At 33.1% G+C, this 22,388-nt stretch overlaps 2 protein-coding genes and 1 non-coding gene across 3 annotated transcripts; 1 reads left to right on the top strand and 2 right to left on the bottom strand.

Moving 5' to 3' along the window:
* The first annotated feature begins 2 nt into the window (after window positions 1-2).
* On the top strand, window positions 3-8,709 carry Nckipsd_1 (NCK-interacting protein with SH3 domain). The gene is made up of 9 exons (XM_011190882.3): window positions 3-365; window positions 819-1,003; window positions 4,826-4,975; window positions 5,031-6,215; window positions 6,272-6,469; window positions 6,531-6,639; window positions 6,734-6,943; window positions 7,000-7,172; window positions 8,343-8,709. Exons 1-9 carry the CDS (start codon window positions 362-364, stop codon window positions 8,532-8,534), a joined length of 2,406 nt encoding a protein of 801 aa, XP_011189184.1. The 5' UTR covers window positions 3-361; the 3' UTR covers window positions 8,535-8,709.
* A 3,461-nt stretch (window positions 8,710-12,170) lies between these two features.
* On the bottom strand, window positions 12,171-20,814 carry LOC105216406 (branched-chain-amino-acid aminotransferase, cytosolic). Its single transcript, XM_011190878.2, has 6 exons — window positions 20,408-20,814; window positions 14,447-14,863; window positions 13,945-14,300; window positions 13,697-13,878; window positions 13,458-13,612; window positions 12,171-13,390 (listed from the first exon to the last, which is right to left on the bottom strand). Exons 1-6 carry the CDS (start codon window positions 20,435-20,437, stop codon window positions 13,202-13,204), a joined length of 1,329 nt encoding a protein of 442 aa, XP_011189180.1. The 5' UTR covers window positions 20,438-20,814; the 3' UTR covers window positions 12,171-13,201.
* On the bottom strand, window positions 17,810-17,950 carry LOC114804468 (U4 spliceosomal RNA). Its single transcript, XR_003752660.1, has one exon. It is a non-coding gene; the product is annotated as a U4 spliceosomal RNA (small nuclear RNA).
* Window positions 20,815-22,388: the final 1,574 nt, after the last annotated feature.

Here is a 22,388-nt window from a genome sequence, read left to right as displayed (position 1 = left end):
GGCATTCTGTGTGATTCTGTGTTTGCCTTCATATCATTTATGTGTGGCATTTGGAAAAATTAGTTTGATTAGAATATCTAGGCGTATAATTTTATACCTGTCGAAAATTTGTGTTATTTGCTTTCAGTGGACGTAAATTCGAATAAGTTGTAAACAAAATTTGAAAAATTCTGAAAAAATTTGAAGCAAAATAATTTTAAGTGTGCATACATATATAATAAGTTTTGGTTTAAAGGACTTTTTATTTCATCGCTTGTGTTGACGCCTAGCGTTCCCTATATTGTTACTTAAAGAATACACACCGCGTCAATGTAAAAGAGAAATAAAAACAAGAAATCCAAATTACGTCCTTGGCTAGAAAATGGGTAAGTTATAAGTAAATAAGGAAACGGCAGAATGCATAAAAGTGTGGCTAATAACCGTAGTGCAGTAGGTGTACAATTACCAAACTAAAATATGTATGTGTGTCAACGGGTAATGGGGTGGTGCTGGTGTGAGAATTGCATTATGAGCAATTTTGGCAATTTCACACCGTTGCCTTCTGCTTTCCGTATTTTGCCTTGCCAAATCAGGCAAATATTTGAAGCTTCGAATTGGAAACAAACGCGCTTAGTGCCTTGAGCCGCAGCTTCTGCTGCAGACGTGCTTTTGTTATTACAATTGTGTTCCTTTTATACACATTTTACCAGTCATATTTGCCCTTTATGTATTTGTCAATTTGGCTAAATAGTTCACTCACTCTACCTAATAATATCCTATTTTTTTCTTTTTTTCGTTGCTTGCAATTCTTGGAATTTCTGTGATATTTGTGCGCGTAGAAAGCATCGAAATGCTTAAAGCACTTTATGACTTCCAGGCGGTCTATCCCAAAACGATCAGCTTCGATGAAGGAGAGTACTTCATACTGTACCAGACTTCAGCACGTCAACGGAACTGGTGGCAAGTAGTTAGCATGAAAGGCAATATTGGTTTTGTGCCATCAAATTACGTAATGAAAATTAAGGTAAGTTTTCCATTATTATATCTGCCTAAGTAGTGATATTTTTTCAAAATTGCACAATTCAACTATTTAGTGCTCTCTAATAATATTGACGGATTGTGTAATTGTAAGATTTAGGGGTGTGGTCAGCAAAATACAAAATGTTGTTTGCTAAGGTTCAACTGCTAACTCTATTCCTAGTGACGTAGGTCGGAAATATACACTTTATACGAATTTAAACATTAAAATTCAAGTACGGAGGTAATAAATTTTCAAAGTGTTAAAAACAAGATAATATGTTGATGACCAACTTAAGATATTCTGCGATTTCATTCATAAATTCGCAAGTTTGGCGACTAATCAAGAAATCGAATCAGTGTTTTGTTTTGTATTTATTATTAGCTTTTGTATAAGTTTATAACTTGTGAATACGGTTATTGCAGTTAATCAGAGAAAATTGTGCATGCTCAATCTAAATCGTCTTCAAATACATACGAGTAGAAACAAGATCGCTTATTTTGATATTTTTTAACTGAATTATAGTATTTGTTTTGATTTATTAACCTTTTGAAAAAGCGGATATTACTAATTGAGGTAGCTATAAAACATGAAATGTTAAAGCGCGTAACTAACCAAAAGTCTACAATTAATTTTTTGATTGATTTCGTTGCATTTAAAATTACAATTCCTTTTAATTTTAAAATATATTTAGCTTTTATTGTATAAAAAAAATTTTGTTAGCTATAGATGAAGGAAAACTGCTCACATAATTTTTTTGCAATAATATTGTTACTAAATTCTTCTAAGTTTGGAACTTCATTCGTCTAAAATTTTTTCAATTGTTGAAAGAATAACATATCTTGCCATAATACGCCATCAACAATTATTAATTTATAATTATATATTTTTACATATGAAATGTAGACAATTTGAAGATTACATAAGAACATATAAAATTGGCACGAGATTGTTTCCAAATTTGTCAGAGAGTGTTTTCTTATGCAACAATAGCTTTTTCCACTGCACTTCCTCTTGATTTCGAAATAATTTACTCCAATAAGTAAATATATGTAAATGTATCAAATATATTTTATAAAAATATATATGAAGTAAACAAATATACATATTTATAAAGGTTGAAATGAATAGTTTTACAGCTAGTGTATATCTTAAAGGAAATAATTTCTATTTCACTCTGACTGAAATTAATCTATTAAGTAAATGCCGTTAAATACCTAAAAATATCTTTTAAATGGATTTTCTTGCATTTTGCCACCGCACATCCTCCTCGCTTCAAATGTAATATTATATATATTGATTAATTCTTTAATTATACTAATATTCTTTTCATCTTACACTTCGCCCTTTTTGAGGCTTCCGTTTGCACTTTAATGCTTGTCACTGCACAGCATGTGCATTGAAGTAGTGTCTATGGGTGTGTATGTGTGTACGGCTACTCAACCTATAATTACCCATGAAGATTGCCTCTTTTTCGGATTTACTTGTCTCCCGGAGCTGCAGCTGATGGGTGATAGCATCAACGCAGTGAGTGGATAAAATGCAACTTGAGGGTTATTGACACCAATATTCGGGCGAAGACACGACAATATAGAGCTTTACCAATTCGGTGCATATATTTATACCGTGTAATAATATGTATGCTTGAAGTTATGTGCATATGCCTACATACTGGCACATTTCACATTGTTCAGTTGCTTCTGAATTATAAGAATAATTATTTTTACACACAAGGATGTTATTTTTAATAATTCTAAGTCCGTTACATGTTTTTGTTTTTTTTTAATTTTTGTGATTTTTAAATCACATCATATGTATATAATGTATAATATAATTGTTGGCAAAATTATTAAATTTATTTATTAACCTTCATTGCTTCGCCACTAGCACTGAAGGTGTACAATTACCAACCTTCCGTATAAATTAAGTGCTCTACTGAAAACAAATCCTTTTTTATTTAAATTTTAGTTTGACGTCTTTTTGTGCAAATTGTAGTCAACAACAATACTATTTACTCTCGTTCCCCTTCCATAAGTATTTATTTACTAGCTGTTGTTTCCATTGTTGATGGATGTCAAATTGACAGTGACAGCTGTATTTTTCGTTTTCTCATCACTTAAATTTTCTATAATTAGTTCTACCTTATATTTGCAAAAGATATTAAACTTGCGTTTTCAACATATTGCAATATATATTCACTAAAGAATTGATTTGCGCGCAACATAATATTCCTTAACTAATTAGTACATGTTGTCGCATGTGACCTTATTCAATTAACATACCCTCATTCATATGTGCGTGCTGTGATCAATCTAATTTGCAAACGCATATATTGTCATTGACTGCATACCCTTTCCCATACCTATAGGAAATTTTAATGTCACATTAAGTTTTATATATTGGAACAGGTCTTGAATAATACACTATGCATAAGTATTTCTTTAGAATCGTAAATCGATGTTTTGCAAGTAACCAATTGTATATAAGGTTGTAGCCTCTCAATAATAGTTTGGGTTAACGCAAGTCGACGTTTTGCTGCCAGTGTCTGACTCCTTCCATTCTGTTCTCCTTACGGAAGTTCCCCACTATGGTATTAGGTTCCTCTGCGTAACTCGGCTCGGATCCAAGCAAAACTATTGTGTCCAGACACTTGTACACCGTCTCCCTTTAGCGCGGAGAGTCTAAAACATAGATCCACTATACACACGGAATTTGAGCCGACAGTTTACCACTGAATCGGTCAACACCTGTGAAACTTTCTGCCGCCTTATGAAAACTATTATGTTTCGTTTATTGTTTAATCAGTAAATGAACCCGACGGCAAGTACGGGTGCAAAGCTGTCGCAAGAGCATACATCCACCTAATAATATGTGATTTACCAGCCAGGCCTTGGTTCGGAAGAAGAGTTCTGTTTTATGTGTTGTTGGAGCAACTAGTAACATTTTGGTATTAAAATATATAAAAACAGGCCTTAATTTCCTACAGGGTTTGCGTTAATACAAAATCGTATGAAGATAATATTTCTTATAGATTTGATTGATGCTTTGGAAGCTCAAATGGGTAGCTAAAGGGTGGGTTGAATATTTTAGTACTTCTAGCGTTGTTGTTGTAATATATCTTTACAATTTACTGATTTGTTTAGATATTGTTATCGATGTTATGTAACTGTAGATGCAATTGCGAACTATTTCGAAGTAGTTGAACCGTAGGGAGCGGGTGTTTTATGAGTGTGTTTGAATTACCATGAAAATAGATGGTTAAGGTCATGCAGATACTCATATACTGCAAGGGGATAAGGGAATACATGGTATCTGCTGTAATATACAATTTGTGTAAGTATGAATTGTTAATTGTTCAAGGCTCGAACCCTTCGTCTGTGTGTAGGTGTTGGGTTGGCTATTAGAAGTGGCTGTTTAAAAAATATCGCTTCCGATCAAAGGTTCCGACGCTGTTGTTGTAGTAACGACAGTACACATTTCCCGAATAATTTTGAGAAATGCTGTCGAGTCGACAGACCTTGGTTGTAAAAAAATCAGGTTCCGTTCCGGCTACATAGACCTATGGATATGGATTGTGGGGCCCGAGACTGCGACCTTTATATTTTTCAGTATTTTTGTAATTCTCAGTTTTTATCTCGACGACAACCAAATAGTGTAAAAAGTATCTTGTCGACTGTTCCAGTTAGTATCATATCTTTCCTTAAAGTTTTTCCTTTCTTCGAGATCAATTAGAAAACTAATCTGTAATAATTATTTCTTAATTCGATAAAATTATGTTTTTGAAGAATTCAATATATCACTGCAAATTTTTCAAAACTCAAATTTAAGGTGGAACCAGATTTTCTCATCAGTTTTCTCAACTCCTCAATTGAGTCACTTGAAAAGTCGAAAGAAACGGAAATCAATGGAATTATGCCAAAAGAAGAGCTATTGGAGCGGCTACGCGAGAAGAAAATGGCCATGGAAAGAGTTTACTTGGTAAATAGAATATAATCCATTAAAAAAAACGTTATTTCATACATTTATCTTGCAGGATTACTCAGAACGTGACTGTGATTCTTCCTTGTCCTTCTCGCAAAGCATTAGCGAGAAAAATTGCTCAAAATCACATAGTAATCGCGCCACTTCCGTTTCAGCGCAACAAACACCGCACAGTCCACAAAGTCCACCGCGTTCAAATCGCTTGGACAGCAATAAGAAATCGATGTCTAGCCCAGCTGTCGGCATTGTGTTGCCACAAATTATGCAAGAGTCCAACAGCATGGGCACCATGCAGATACAGACACAGCAATCACAACAGCAACAGCAGCAGCAGCAGCAACAAACGCAACAAACACAGTGCAGCAATAAAGCCAGTGATATCACACAAGACAATAGTGTCACATCAGAGCCTTCGGAGACTACCACAACAACAACGACAACAAGCGAAGATGTGGTGACAACATATAAAGAAACGAGTCAACGTGAGTCGCCTGGTCAGAGCCAGAGCCAGAGCCATGCAAAACAGAATGGCAGCGAGCGTAAATGTGAAGCGGGCGATGCCAATGGCGGTGGCGGCGGTGGTAATAGCTGTAACGGCGCTGGTATTACCGGCAACGGTATAGCTGGCGGCACAAACACGCTAACCGACACCAGTGAGCATTTCAACGACGAAAAGTTCGCTGAAAAATCCGATGGCAGTGAACCGGCCAGCGATGGACGTGATGTCGCCACTTTAGCGAACGATGGACGCGGTGATTTCACCAATAGCGTTGAGAATAGTCAAGCGCTGGATAGTGAAGAGTTGGCTGTGCAGCAGGCTTTGCAAACAGGTGCTTCCGGTACTACTATAGTGACCACTGGGGCTGCGGCATACGGTGTAACACGCGCCGATTTGAAAGTTGAATCCTCTGATGTTTATCAAATTGTAGATATAATAAGGCGTAATACGAATTTGAGCTTTGATTTGTCGTGCGAAGCTTTACGCGTTGTCCTCACTAGTCTAGAACAATTATATAACGGTGCCATAAATCCATACTTGGAGGCGGTGGCGATACATGTAACCGAGAAGGTGGAAACACCAAAAGCATTGTTGGGCATGACACACGACTCGAAACGTCTACAATATATATTCTCGCAGTTGGCGGATTGTAAAAACGATACCGAGCAACGTTCGTGGATGCTGTACGAGGATGAGGACGATATAATACAATTCCTCGAAGAACTCGTTGAAATTTTGGTAATTACTTTTATAATATATAATGTTATCAAATAACTGTAAAAAATATTTTCTAGAATAATGCCGATGAAAATATTAGCTGTTATGAAATGTCGTGCGATCAGTATCAGGTGCTTATTAATCTAGTGCAGTATTATCAAATGGAAACGCGCTGGCCCATTAAACAGCTATTGCTGAAGACTTTTACCGCTGCTTGCCATTTGGATCATATTATAGTCGATATTTTACTCACATCTGTATTGCCATTAGAAATTGTGGGTATTTTTGTTTTTGTAAACATTTCATACAAATTATCACTAATTAAACGTATTACAGGTAGAAGATATGAAAACCAATTTTGCCAATCTAGATAAATTTAAGAAACTTGTCAAAATGTTAACAATCATATTCTCATTAGGTCAACCAATGCCAGTAAATCATCAAGGTGTGTAAAAAAAATATTAAATTTAATCAACTAACTCTTTGAAATTTATGTTTTGTTATTATAATGGTTAATAACTATATAAAATTCCTTTCAGATTATCTTGGTGTACACTTTGCGAGTTTCCTCTTAGAAATCGTTGAAGGCAATAATCCGGAGACCCTAGTTGACATGGTTATATCCTTAATATTGGCTTTCAATCTACAATTCACTGATTTTTCGCAAAATGTTGTCGTTGAAGCTATGCAAAGCTTGCCCAGCGCCAAAATATTTACAGAGAAAATTCTATTATTACTAAATAGAGAAGGTAACTTCATACTGCTTTCTTTCTTGCACCCACATTACACTTTACCGTCTTTACAGAGGATCCAATTAAGTTGTTGAAGCATTCAACGGATACTATGAATTCAGTGCTCAAAATGTTTATCGATATCTTCAGCAATCCGGATACAGCTGGCATGTTTTACACGAATGACAATAAAGTGCTCATTGATATATTGGTGCGACAATTATCCGATTTGTGTGCCGGTAATCCGGTAAGTTATTTTATTTATTCCATTTTTTATACTCTCTTAATACGTTGCACAGAGTATTTTTGAGTAAAAATTAAAATATCTATATCTTGACGAAATTTGGTAAACCTGTTCTTGGGACCGTGGGAGGGGTGTGCTATTGAAAATTGGCGAAATCGGACTACTGCCACGCCCAAAAAATGGCGAAAAACGAAAACATATTAAGCCATAAATAAAGTGATGAAAGTAAATTATGGTACAAAGGATCGCACTATGAGGAGGCATATTTGGATGTATTTTTTTTGGTAAAGAGGGCGTGGTCCCGCCCTTTAATAAGTTTTCACTCACTTATGGGTCAAAACCCATATCTAAAAAACATCTCGACCGATTTCAATGAAATTCGACACATAATACTTTCTTGACACCCTGCTGACAGATGAAAAATGAGTGACATCGATTCACAACCACGACAACTTCCCATGTAACTCAATTTTGAACTCCATCTTATTCCTTCACTTTATAATATATACATAAGAAACCAATGAAGATAGCGGAATAAAACATTATACAAATACTGTATTTGATGTGTGGCATCGATTGTGAAAGAATTGTCGTAATCGGACTATAACTTTTCCACTGCCCCGGATATCGAACATGGAGAACTCAGTGCCTAAGGGTAATTTTACAGCGAAAATATCAGTAAATCTTTCAGATATTTTAATGTAATCCAGAGGGAATCTTTTTCATCTAATAGTGTGTCTCTGTACCAAAAATGGTTAAAATCGGGTCATAACTTTCTCTAACTCCTATATACCTAATTATTGGTTATTCAAAAATACGGTAGACTTTATTCCGCATAATTCGGTTAATATGTGAGATATCTTAGCAAAAATAAGTGAGCGTATAGTCTTCTATATATTGTGTTGATTGGTGGTGAAAATGAGTGAAATCAGTTCAGGAATTACCTCAGCCCTCATATACTGTATATGATGATTTTCGTTATTCTATTGAACTTATACCGAATATATGGGTCAAATTGTGTTATCTTTATAAAATTACAACAATAATTTTACTTTCAGTTAGTTTTATTTAATATTTCAAATTCTGTTACAATTCGCGAGATTACTTAACGTTACGTTATGATCGAACTTAGCCTTTACTTGTTCTAACTTTACGTTTTGTTTTTTCCTACAGTTGCGACGTTGCTATTTGGAACTATGTCGACGCATTCTACGCAATACCAATTATGCCGAACATCAGCATCGCAAGCAGGACTTTATGAAGATATTTACACGCATTTTTTGCGAAGAGACCGAGTGCAGCGCTTCGGATCAGCAGTTAGTGCGAGAGATCGCTAACGAGTTTCCACAATTATTTAAGGCCTAAAACGGCTAAATTGCATTTATGTTAGGTGGGTGGAGAGAAGAAGTGCATTTCGTTGACTGAGCTAATTGTAGTAAATTTTTAGTATAACTGTATTATTTACTAAAAACTTAAACATGACATAAATTTTACTTTATTTTGTAATGGAAATTTTAATGGAACTATAATTTTACACATATGTTTGTCGCTTGTTCATTTCGTACTTTTATTTACGATAAATTATGCGCATTTCTCATTGTTAAATGATTACAATAAATTAATAAAAATATTATTTTATTAATATGCAATAAGTTCAGAAATATTATAATATATTCATGCATACAAATAGCGGTAGTTGTACATTTAGTCTTAAAATCATGCGTTGGTTGAGTGCAAAATGTTCTAAATGGCAATGCAGCATATGCTCAGATAGTTGGCAACTCTACACAAGTGCATTACATACATTTGTATGTGTGCCGGTGGCATGTTGGCGCAACAATTGAAAAAAAAAACAAATAATGCTAATTGTAAGCAATTAGTTAAGCAGAAATATTGAAACAGTTTGCAATATTTGAAATTATACCTGAAATATTATGATAAAATAAGTATATTTAATATCGATGTAACACGATTGTATGTGCCCCTCAGTGCACGCACTCATTCGAAAGGCTGCATGGTTGTGTCAGGAGCGAGAGTATGAGCTGAATTACTCAAACCATTTTGTTGGCCAACAAAACAGCGCGCAGCTAAAGCATAAATTGAACAATAAACTGAAAGTGTTGAACTTTATTTTAAGCGCACTCCGTTAATTATTTTCAAAATAATAATATTCAAATTATATTTAAGCTTTTTAAAACCAAACCAAACCAAACTAGTCAAACATACAAAAATTTATTTATTTTTTATTTATATGAAATTATTAATTAATTTAATGAAAAATAATTTTAAGCACAAATGTTTAAAAGAAAAAATATCGAATTGGCGTTTGAAGCGCGCAGCAGCGGCAGCAACACATTTTTACCTTTTAAAGACAATTCTAATGCAGAACAACGTAACGAATAAACGAAGTTAATAAATATATACAAGTAAATAACAACAAAAAAACTAAAACTTTTAAAACAATACAATGTTAAATTTGACTATATAATCTATATAATGAAATTAAATAAATGACTATATATTAAATATATATACGGAATATGTTATAGCCAATACAGAAAAAGAAACTGAAAATTACATATGCATATGGTATACACAAAATACTATTTATTTAAAATTAAATTAAATTAAAAATTTTCTAAACCGTTCTCGATCAACAAATATTACAAAGAATATAAACAGTAAAGGTAGACTAAAAACAAAATTGCAAACATTTACAGTTAGACTGTACTTAACAACACTGAGTAAATAAACATTTTTTAATGCATTCATAGCAAATACAACATTAATTAAAACCGTAAATCTTAAAATACCGGTATTCCATGTTTATGGCACAACATTTTTTTATTGAAATTTTATTGAAATTGAAATCTAAGTAAATTGGTATTTAAGTAGAACTGAAGATGTTATGCCTGAGCTGCCCTTGTCAAGATAGTGTTTACAATAAATGTAAAAAAATTATTGTTATCTATAATATTAAGTTTGTTGTTATATGTATGAATGTTTTTAAATCAATTCAAAAAGACATCCAATGGCAAATGTGTTCAATTCATTTTTGAAAAGTCTACACACACACTAGCACATTTTAATTCGAGATTAAATCAAAAGTTTTAAGGTGAAAGTAATTAAACGTTTGTTTTATTCAATAAATCGACATTTTGTAATTTACAAAAATTAATACCGTTAAGTTAACGTTGCTTAGAGGAAGGCGAAGAGGAATCATCCAAGCACTTCCTTCTTTAATGTCCAACATTCGCCAGACTAAAACATTTCGGTAGGCGCATCTTCGGCGAAAACAGCGATGTAGATTTAAATGGTCATTAATCGACTTAAGAACTTTATAATACAGTCGAATCATAAGGGTCTTGGCAATCCGTTAGGAGTGGGTGTCATAAAGGACAGTCGAAGCAGTCTAAGTGAGACTTTTTGCAGTTGCGAAGATCTATCCCTTGATCTAACTAAACCTAACATGAACATTAGTTGGAACTACATATTTCCATATTCGTATTCTTTATAGATATCCTGTTCATTTTCTCTGATGCGAACGGTATTTGGACTTGTAAGTTTTATGATAAGCTACTATCTCCGATGGGATTCTGTGTAGAAGTTCACGTAAGTGAGGAATGTTTTTGATTGTCATTCATTTGGGAGTGGCCAGAAACGATTCTTCTCCACATGATTCAAGCAGCTCACTGCTACCGGTTTTAGATCAAGTATCCTCCTATATCCTCTGGGTAGCCAACAAACAGCCTTATGGAGGTGAGCTAAAGTGAGAAGGCGAACCCGCTTCTGCGGTTGTGCGTAGGGTTTTGGACCCACCATATAAAAACGATGTACCAATGAAAAATCGACGAAAACCTCGGAAGAGAAACCCTCCTTTTGATGACGACCTCTGCAAACGTTTTAATCCTTCTCCAACTGGTCTATCCAACGAAGTGGAGGTCTGAGTAGCCAAGAGACAAAAGTTTGGAGGCGAGCTATAGTGAGGAGGCGAACCACGCCTATGTGCAGGGCTTGGGACCCACCACATAAAAAAACCTCTCCAATGAAAATTTATATCCTCGTAAGAGTTAAGGTTGCCAGGAAATGCGATGGACGGGACAAGGACGGAAGAAGGTGGGTCCTTGTGACATCTACTACAGCGGCCATATAAAGGAGCACACATTTGGTGTTGGATTGGCTGCTCCCGTCACGATGTCAAAATCGTGCATGGCGTTCTAGAGTGGGTAAAGAAAGTGTAATTGGCACAACAGTCGGAAAATTCAGCCTCCATGATGACCGGTGCCCGAAATATATTCGGCTTAGTACCGGATTCCAGCATAAGAAACTATATCAAGCTACTTGGCTGTTTCCAGCTCGAAAAACCCACAACCAGATCGATATTGTTGTGATAGATGGACGACATGTCTCTAGTGTTTTTGAATAATAATATAATACTAATTAATTTAATTTACTTAGAACATTTTTTTTAATATATTAGTGAAATAAAATTTCGCAATTGATGGAATTGAAATAGAACTTCGTACCCACGAGAGCCAATTCTTCGTATCTGAAGTGAGCTCACAATTTATACGTTTAATTACCGTTAACTTGGCAATAATATCCAAAAACTGTTACTTTGAACATTTTATAACGTTACAAAAAACAACAATAAAAGATAAAACTTTTTTAAGTAAAAACATTTCCCTACAAAAAGAATCCTAAAATTTGGTAGAATTAATTGACGAACTTCCATCCTTCGAAAGCAGAGAAATAAAATACATGTTTTTTTCTTTTGTTTTGTGGGTTTTTCGATTTTGAAATTTGCACTTTTCTGTTTATTTCCAATGATTTATTATAAAGCATAAGTACAACCAATACAAGCACTTTTCAAAGCATAATCAAATATTTCATAAATACACAATTACTTAAACAATTTCGATTTACAAAACAAATTTCACAGCTTTCCGAAGCTTTGTTGGGAGACATTACATTTATATTGCTTTCATTTAAAATTTATTCATTTTTTTAATTATTATTGGTTTTATTTTTTTCATTATTTTTTTACTTTAATATGCGCATACATTGGTATGCATATTGTATATTCTGATTGCTGGCGAAAAACATTAATTTTGAATTTTGAATGAAAATATCAAAATCATGACAACAAGTCGAAGTCTAAACTAATAAATGCACTTGACTCTGGTACTTAGCTCTTCTGGTTTTAAAACAATAACTTAAACGAATATTAACTATAAACGAATGCTTTTGCCAGTTGCAACAGACATATGTCTTTAAATCATATATATACCTGAGAAGTGTGGTTTCAATAAGTGCCTAAACAAATTATAAGCTAAACATGCGCCGCAAATGAGTATTCACAGAAGATAAAATCTCCCTAAATGACTACAATTTAAACGCTGGCCGACACAGTTAACTAAAACTTAATTTCTCAGTGTACATTCTACATATACATATATAGTATAGTTATTACAGAAAATATTCGAAGCATTAAATTATGTCTGCTTATTATAAATTTAACTACATTACCTTACCCTAAACATGTAAAATAAATAATATTAGAAACTTACGAAATTAATACGTAAATATGGAGTCTTTAAATAATTAAAGGATAAAAGCTCCGAAAGCTTTCACCTTATAGCTTTCTGCCTTACAAACGCTTACACTAATAGTACGCCTACAAGCATATATGCCTGTAAGTGTGTGTAGTGCGCCAAAGCTACTTGGCGCACCGAGAGTCCAAAACATAAATGCAATGTTTGGCTTGAAAACTTTAAAAAAGATTTTGAGCTTTGCCATTACCCGAAAAAACATATTGGTTATAGTTGATAGAATACCCATTAGAACTGTTTTCGTCCATACCATAAGCTACGCGTATAGTTAAAGTACTGGTAAATAGTCATAGTAAAGCTATTTCTCTCTCTCAAAAAAATAAAAAAAATTTAAAAACTATTAATACACTTTCATTTGCTAAGAAGATGCCAACAACAGTAGTTGCGGCATTTCGTAGACGTAGCACGCGAGTGTGTACTTTAATCAATTAACACCGCCCATGGATGATCTATTTTGCCATATTGTATGTCTGTTAGCGTCTCACGTATCCACTCGTGTATGGGCTTCTCCTGTTCCATGGTGGGTATGTACAAATCGGTGCCCACATAATTGATGCGGTTGATGGGACTGACCACACACGCTGTGCCGGTGCCAAACAGTTCGAGTAGCTGTGGGAGAGAGTGATGATGGAATTAGTATAATGTGTGAGAGTAGACGTTTGTAGGGTGTACTTACTCTTCCTTGATTGAGCAGTTCGCAGACTTGTGGCATGGTGATCACTTCTTCGCGCACTTCGAATTTACCACATTGTCTGGCTAACGCGAGTATCGAGTCTCTTGTGATGCCGGGCAGAATGAGACCACTGAGTGGTGGTGTGACCAGTACTTTCTCTGTAATACAAAATAAATGACGTCACGTTAGCGTATGTTAAAACATTTGTTTTTTATGTGTTGTGTTATGCTGTAAATATTTACCTCCATTTTCTTTGACGTAGAACATGAAAATGTTCATTGTGCCCACTTCGGTGAGTTGATGATCTTCACCATACAACCACAATACTTGTTGCAGTCCCTTTTGGGCAGCCTCTTTTTGTACATTGATCGTGGGTGCGTAGTTGGAGCCCATTTTACGATTGCCAACACCGCCGGGCCACGCTCTGCAAGTGACAATATAAAGATGAATATTGAATTTTCATAACTGCTTCTAGTGCAAACAAACTCACCTTGTGTAGCGTGGATCGGCGAGCAATGAGACCGCACCATCGCTGTCAGACTTAAAGTAGCTACCCACAGGGCTGAGTATTGTGTAGAGCAGGGCTGAGTTGGAGGAGGCAACACCGAGTGTGGGATCGATACCGATCAATGTGGGGCGGATATATAAACTGGCAGCTTCACTGTGTGGCACCCATTCGGAGTCGATGGATATGAGGCGGGACAGGCACTTGATGTATTCTTCACCTTCGAATGTGGGTAGGCCGGAACGTCTGGCAGTGAGATTCATGCGATTCATATTCATGTTGGGGCGGAAGATACGAATTTTGCCGTCGACACCACGGTAAGCTTTCATGCCTTCGAAGAGCTGGAAAGAAGAGTAGGACAATTTTAGAATTGATAAAGCTATAGTACTACATTCAAGAAATGAACCGTGTTTGATTGGATTTCTTGGATTCCTAAAGACTTGACTTTCATAAAATATTACGCAGTTTTTTGAAAAGAAAATCTCACCTCTACTGCGTAGTGCAACACTTTAGCCGCGGGATGCATGACGAGATTTTCGAGCGGTGTAATTTCCGGTCGCTGCCAGCCACCCAAACTCCGGTGATAGTAGATTTTCAACATGTGATCGGTGAATACTTTGCCAAAACCTAAAGCCTCATCATTATCTGGTTTGGGTTGCAATTGTTGTGGCGCAGCCAAGCGTACGGCCAATTGTGCGGCGGCGAACTGTTGGCCAACATCTGCATCGTGTTTGATCGGTTCTGGTGCGAAGGTGAATTCACTGGAAATCGATGTGGTGATCTGGAAGTCGGGCTCAGCCTGTTGTTTGGCGTGTTTTTGTGCGGTTTTCAACGATTGATTGCTGCACAAACGAATCGATTGCTCAATGAAACGTATTAGTCTGTGTTGGTTGCGGAATATATCCTGAAAGGAATTAAGAAAAAGTGAAGATTAGCGAATGAAAAATGCAAAAAAATAGAATTCGAAAATTTAAAAAATATAAAATTGAAAAAAAAAAAATGAAAATTAATTAATTGATTTAAAAAAACGATGTGCTAGTTTTAAAGCAATTTACGTAACAAAAGTAATTGATAATTAACTAGTCTAACTGTAATGTAATTCATTTGCGGTGTCTGCCGTTTGCTCCCTGTCATTTAGTGAAATCAATATATTGCGCATTTATTTGAACAACGGTGTATTGGTAAGCATATTTTAAACTTTATATACATAATTAATTTATGCGCCGGGAATGCTCGAGTGAAAGTCAATTGTTGTTGCTGTTTTATTTTAAGTACTTGCTCCTTTTAGACCTTTTTGCATTTTAAACGCAGAAGTATAAAGTTCAATGTTGCAGCAAATCGTGGCGTGCGTAATCAATTACATGTATTGTAAGTAAAATTTAAGTACATGCTATTGACATACATACATATGTACAAATGTACATTTGTAAGTACACACGCGTGTGCAGTCGGCGAAATATTTTAAAGGCAATTCAAGAGCTCAAAAGGTAAATGCCACTATAAAAAGGTAAAATACAGAAACTTCGAGGTTTTTGGAGATAGACAATATTATAATAAAGTTAATGAATGTTCTATTTAATATATATGTACATATATATATATATTCTTATTTTTTTTTTCAAAATAAAAAAAGACATGTTTTTCGAGCTTTTTAACATTCAACCAAAAAATAAATTTCTGATTAAAGTAAAATAATATATATTATAATGCTAATCCCAACTACGCACTTAGACAATTACTAATAATCACTTTCCACGCCCTCACACTCAAAAATTGTTCACATGATTGGTAGATGATTGATTAAAATCAGCATAAATCATAAAAAAGTGGTATAATATTTGAAATAATTGATTTCAATTCCATTTTTAAGTATTTTTGTATAATAGCTATCATGAGCAACTATAAATTTGCATGTGTACCATCATAATTATATACACTTGTACGCTCATATGAAAATTGAGGCACGTCGTTGACCCAATGATAACCCAAAAAGAGAACAATTAATTTTTTGTCAATTGATAAAGGTAGGCATGTACTAATTTATATGTTTACACATGCAAATAAAGTCATTAAACTAGTAGCATTTCACTGCAGATATTTTAATAAATAATTTCATTTCGTTGCCGAGCAAACAATTGTCTAAACAACATTGTAATCAGTATGATTATTTGCAAATATAAAGTATCGTGGGTTTTTTGCACAAATACGAGAAAACATATTTTTTTACTTTTCCGTACAAATATAAGTTTTACTAAATTCTTTACTAAAATACTCGTAAGACGCTACGAACATCCGATTAACTTGCAATAAATATTTTCGCACAACAAAATGTATTTTTGCTTTAAAACAATATTAAAAAATATTTATTTATATTTATTATCATTGTATGTCTAAAACAAGCTAGTTCTAATACAATGCCACACGTCACCTGAACACGCTGTCTGTCTTATCATTACTTTTAACTCATAAATATTAAATAGTCACAAATATTTAATTCAGCTAAAATTTTTGAGCGACTAGACTGATGCAATATACATGCTGCCGAAAGTCAACAATTATCAAAAACAAAATTTAATACTAAAAAAATTCTGACTAATTTTAATATTTATTTGTTTGGTACCCTTGAAAATGCTTTAAAAAATTTTGCAGCATCTAACACAAAAAACTGATGTAACAACTTGTTTATATGTGAAGAGAACGCTCATAATGAATATTTCTTGCTTAAACGCGGTCACTGTTAATAGTGAACTATTTTAAAAATCGATTCAGCTATAAATACACTCATACCTTGTATATGTAGTATCTATATAAATAATATTTAAATAGCATGATGCAATAATATCAAGCCATTATCACAAGCTAGTAAAATAACCACACTTTTTCGGCAACTTTATACATATTTATTTTATTTAGTGTTAAATCTAACAAAATCTTGCAGACATTGCATTAAAACTTTGTTTTGCTTATTAGTAAGTGACTTTGCAAAGTTTTAAATGCACATTTAGAATGGCTGCTGAGTTTACTTGAAGGTTTTCGTCTTCTGGGAGAAAATTCCTTTTTAAAGCAAAGAGAAATTTGCCTAGCCTATATCTCGATTTAATTATAATTATTAATTTAATTTTTGTTAATCTTTTTTAATATGTTTGCACTGTAATCTCAAGCACTCTAGCACATCACTCGCTCGGATTTTTGCAACAACTACCATTTTAGTTTTTTTTATTATTTTATATTTGTAGCTGCAACATACATATTTTCATCGAACTGATTAGAAATGCAGACACAATTATTTATTTTAATATTAATTCAATGGAAATATACAGATTATTTTCTAGTTTTACATTAATTTTAATATTTTGCAAAGCGCTAAGGCTTTATTTACAATTTCTATGCTGTTTTGACACTTTCCTTTTACTTCTTTCTTTGCCTGGTAAACAACGCATAAATAACGTGACTTCTTATTAGATTCCTGTGCTTTTTATTATACATTTAATACTAAGAGCTAAACATTTTTTAATTGATATTGCGATTAGAATATTTTACCAAAAGATTTATAAATAATTTAATGAAATATACAAAATATTAGTGATCCAATTATAATCATATATGTAAGCCGAGAATGATAGTGATTTTCAAGAATTTTATACTAAAGCCGGTTCAATTTCTTTTACCAGAAGGAAGATAACAAAAAGACGCCATTGTCGTTTCACAAACTACTGTCATATTTCATCCTTCTATAGACACTACAAAATAGTCCTCTTCAATTCCTACTTTTATGTTAATCTACTTTTTCAACTAACATGGTAAATCAGTTTATTTGTAATTAAAAAACCTTGTTATGTATTCATTAATAGCCCTCTCGGGCTTCCAAAAATTGCCGTAGTGGACGGTATTTCACGTCCCCCATGGCGGGGTATTGGTTAAAGTTTTCAACTAGCAATAATCGCACCTCAGTAGAACTTCATTGGTTACGATATCGCCTCTGCGCAAAGCTAAATAACACTTGTCCAGCAAGGACTACTTAAATTCCACCACTTATGTGTTGGTTGAGAATTAGCTGATGTTGACCAATATGGAAAGTGTATGTCAGTGAAAAATAAAACAAGTTTTGCAAAAGCAGTAAAAGAACAAAAATCAGAAGACTACCTAAAATCTACGTACGTGTATCTAACAACAATTTGTTTATCATTGCAAGCAACAACACTGTGCTGCAATCTCAAAAGAGTTGCCTATGAAAAGTGTGTGTGCCAAATCAACCCCACTGTGACGACTTGACATTGCTAATCGGGTAGTAGACGTAGGTAGGGTGAATGTGCGCAGACACACGGACATACATACATATATGTAACGAACTGCATCCAATTTGTTTTTGCATTTGTGTGCCTGATGCAATTGCAGTGCATTTGTTTTTGTTGGTGCTGCGGGCGTGCGTAGCGCTGCACTTTTCATATCATCTGTTTTAAGGTAATTAAACTCTCTAGTGCTTATTTTCAAAATATGAATGCTTCTAGGTTTCACGCTCTTACTATCTATTAATCTGCAAAAGCTGCAGAAATCGGTTTATTGCATATGCTTAATATATATGTGTGTACATATGTACATACACACTATTCTTATAAATCATGAATGAAGTATTTTACTACGCTCAACCATAAACTTAGGCGATTGTTTTCGAGTATTTATAAATACACGTATATGTACTTATGTATTTACTTAACAGTAAGTACAGTAAAGATAGTATACATGCAATGTTAAGTCAATTAACACATATGTAAATACAAACTTACATATTTAATCATAAACAAAAATAAACAGTTTTACTGAGAATAAAAATTAAGCTAGTCAGTGAGTATCTTTGAAAATTACTATTAAAAAATTGTAATTAAAGAAATACAGAATGGTATCAGTTCATAACAAATGTTTGCAATATTTTAGCTTCTTCCCTTTTCCAGATGCCTTTAAGCGGTTTATATGTACGATATTTACTTACATATATACATTAGGTGCATTTAAATATGAGATTTGGTGTTATTTTTTCCGTATTTTTTATTAATTTATAACTAAGTTTTTAAATATATTTCCGATACACAATTCAGATACATTTCATATTGTTAGGTATTTATTAATATTAATGATTTTTTTTTTTAATATTAATTTTTATTATTTATTTATTTTTTAAGTACAATATATAATATTATAATATTCTATTTAATTTTTCAATTTTATTTTCAATGTATAACGCACACAAATTTAATATTTATTGATTATTGTGTTGGAAATAGAAGTTTAATAAAGTTCACATGTCAGCACAAGCCTGTCTAACGTATAGATATGAAGTGATAATGAAAAATGTTATCACTTAAAATTAGAATTATTAACAAGAACCTTTTTATATTGAACTGAATTTGTTGCTACGTACAAAAATGCTAAAAATGCCAAATTAAAATGTGTGCTGATAACAAAAATTTATGTTTTGCATACGCTGTACGAAAGTGATTGCAAATATAGCCGGACACTAGCTTAATCGGAAGCAGCAAAGTCTCGAAACTCTGTAAATCTCAGCGAACTGTGTAAATAAACGTTAGAAATAAGCGAAATAATGCTAATTTTATGGTTTTATTATATACACAAATAATATATGTATGTATATGTATGTATGTATGCCAATATCTACATAATATATTTTACTTTGCACACTTTACCTATTGGCCTAGGCAAACGTAAAAGGCAAACGCGTGTATTTGGCAGTAACAAAATCTTAAGAGACATACACGCATACAATTTGATAAAAATGCGACCGCTAAATAATTCAAATAGCGTCCGTAAACTTCAAAATCAGCGAGCAACAACAAAAAACGCCACATTTTTTAATTTTTTTTTTTGATTTTTTTATATTTTTTTAAGCAAACGCGTAACACACTTAAGTTTCGTTTATTTCTTGTTAGCAACAATCGGCTAAAAAAAGAAAACGAAAGAAATGTGTGCAAAAAAAATACAAATAATAAGGTAATAAAATTATACAAAACGTTGGCAAATATGTAAATAAGCAGACTTGTGTTGAGTGGCAAATCGAAAGGAACCACCTTTAGTTGTACAAAAAGCGAATGCCTTTTTCTGAGTTTTGCATAATTAAAATTTAATTTTTTCGCAAATTGAAAATGTGCTTTGCACTAGTTTGTGAGCAACTTTTTTCTATAAAATTTCAGGTTTTAAAACTTGAAAATATTTCTTTCTCAAATTTAATTTTGCACTTGCTTTTTTCTCACTTTTCTGCTTTTGTGCCAATACTTTTTAAAATTTTGCAAGTGCCTGAGCTAATTTTTTAATTTTTTTATGCATTTCTCCACTAAAATTTTTTGGTTGCATTTTGTAAATAAATACAGAGCAATCTCAATTCTGTATTTTATCATAATATTTCTTTGCTTCGCATTTCTTCCTGTCTCATACGCACCTTTGCATTAATCGCCATTTTGGTAGTCATCTTGTCAGTAACTTATTAACGAGATTCGCCAACAAGTTGCTTATGTCAAAAATGATTTCGTTTACTTATTCACACTGTTCCACACACTTGGCACAGTCCAGTCCTTTGCAGTTGGCTCAATTGATGTATTTATTGTGCAGTAATCAAGTTCACAAATTTTACTGTTTTTTTCTTTCTAAACTCTTATATATACATACGCATATGTATATATTTTTTTAACACTATCCAGTTTCAAATGTACTGATCCTGTTTTTAAATAATTGCTTGCACTTGTGTTCCACTTTTACTTTACTTTGCGTTTATATTTTTTTTCACCAAAATTAAATTCGAAATTAATATTAACACTTCGAAGTTTCTGCGACAACTGAGTTTGCACCGCACTGAGCACCTCTATCTATAGGCGTTCGCCAGCACCAACACCAATACATGCAGTGTACGTCCGCCTCCGCTTGCCGTGCACAAATGTTAGATACACTAGTGGACATATGAATAGTTCAACTACCATATAATTGGAAATTTATTGTTTGTTTGTATATGTATATATAAAAATTTCGTCTTAACAAATATGAGTGGAATACATATATATTATTATATTTTTCAGAAAAATAATAGTTCAATTTTATTTAAATAATTTACTATATTATATTATTAAAAAAAAAATACTTTACCAGTTTATGCAGTTATGCTTTGAAAGCGATATTTTATAGTTGAAAATGTTGAAAATAACAACGTAATATAGAACTGTATACCAGTGACTTAATTATGTGTCCAAAAGTGTATGTTAAACACTAGTTGCAAGTTCACGTAACCCCCCAGGAAATGTAAACATAAGATACAATACTTCGATATTGTTTACATACATAGTATGACTTTTATTGCTATGTAAACCATATACATAAATCAACAATTCATTAAAAATACAATAAAATTTTATTAAAAATTAAAAAAACATGATACTAAATATTTCTTAGTAATAATAAATTGTGTATATTGTATTTTTAATGGAAAAACTTGCAATACAAATATAAGATAACGCTAAACTTCAAAGAAAGGTAATTAAAAATAATATTTTATTTACTCTGAACACATTAAAATAAATTTACTATTTATAAATGATTTTTATTTTCAAGAATTTGTCACAGCTATCATAATATAGGTGTTTTTTCTAAATTTGCTTTGTTTTTGGTTTCTAATTTTGCATATAAAAATGTACTAAATCACTGCCATACAACTTTTATAAATAATAATAAATTAATGTGATGTGCTGCAATTTTATTAGATTTGAGATGTGAGCTGGTGCATTGTGTATATTTCTAATGCATTTTTTCTAGGCTGGTAGTATTTTAATAATTATTTTCGTATATAAATTGATTTTTTACTTGAAAAAAAAAACAACGGTTCAACTATAATCTTCTTTTCAATTTTCTTTAACAATGGTTTCAATTTCCTGCATGGTTTACTACACATCCACCATAAGCACTACTTACGCATACAGCTGTGGCATATAACATTGGCGCTCACACATTCCAACAATCAACGATTTCAGACGTCTCCACTCTAGAATTTATTTACTCGCAACCACACTTGTTCAACACTGCCGAAAATCTACCGAAAGTACTATATAAAGCTCAAGAGCTTGAATGTGGCTGCTGCTATTTACCCTGTGGACATGTGTTTGTAGAGAGATAAGACGATATTTCGTTGGGATCTTTAAATTGGTTCTGCCGAGTCGACTGTACTAAAAACTAATGATTGCGGAGAGGCTGTACTAAAATTCTAGTATTTCTCTGCTCTTAAGAACTTGGAGCTCGACGACTCGGTAGAGCGTGTGTCTGCATTACATACATATAAACATATCTATATACATATGTATCTGTGTGGTTTTTTTATTATGTATTAAAATCATACCATTCCTAATGACTTTTCGAGTAAGTGTTTGATGAGTGATGCT

Source organism: Zeugodacus cucurbitae, chromosome 5 (genome assembly GCF_028554725.1).
Source record: "Zeugodacus cucurbitae isolate PBARC_wt_2022May chromosome 5, idZeuCucr1.2, whole genome shotgun sequence".
NCBI classification, from domain to species: Eukaryota; Metazoa; Arthropoda; class Insecta; order Diptera; family Tephritidae; genus Zeugodacus; species Zeugodacus cucurbitae.
The sequence above is the reverse complement of the archived record's forward strand: the minus strand, read 5'-3'. Positions and strand labels throughout refer to the sequence as shown.

What these genes read in the sequence shown, in the direction of transcription:
- Nckipsd_1 (XM_011190882.3), top strand. An exon ending in ATTACGTAATGAAAATTAAG is followed by an intron (nt 1,004 to 4,825) that starts GTAAGTTTTCCA and finishes CTCAAATTTAAG; the next exon opens with GTGGAACCAGATTTTCTCAT. An exon ending in AAGAACTCGTTGAAATTTTG is followed by an intron (nt 6,216 to 6,271) that starts GTAATTACTTTT and finishes AATATTTTCTAG; the next exon opens with AATAATGCCGATGAAAATAT.
- LOC105216406 (XM_011190878.2), bottom strand. Translation starts at nt 20,437, where the DNA reads ATGACTACCAAAATGGCGATTAATGCAAAG. An exon ending in GCCGATCCACGCTACACAAG is followed by an intron (nt 13,879 to 13,944) that starts GTGAGTTTGTTT and finishes TGTCACTTGCAG; the next exon opens with AGCGTGGCCCGGCGGTGTTG. An exon ending in AACTGCTCAATCAAGGAAGA is followed by an intron (nt 13,391 to 13,457) that starts GTAAGTACACCC and finishes TCTCTCCCACAG; the next exon opens with CTACTCGAACTGTTTGGCAC.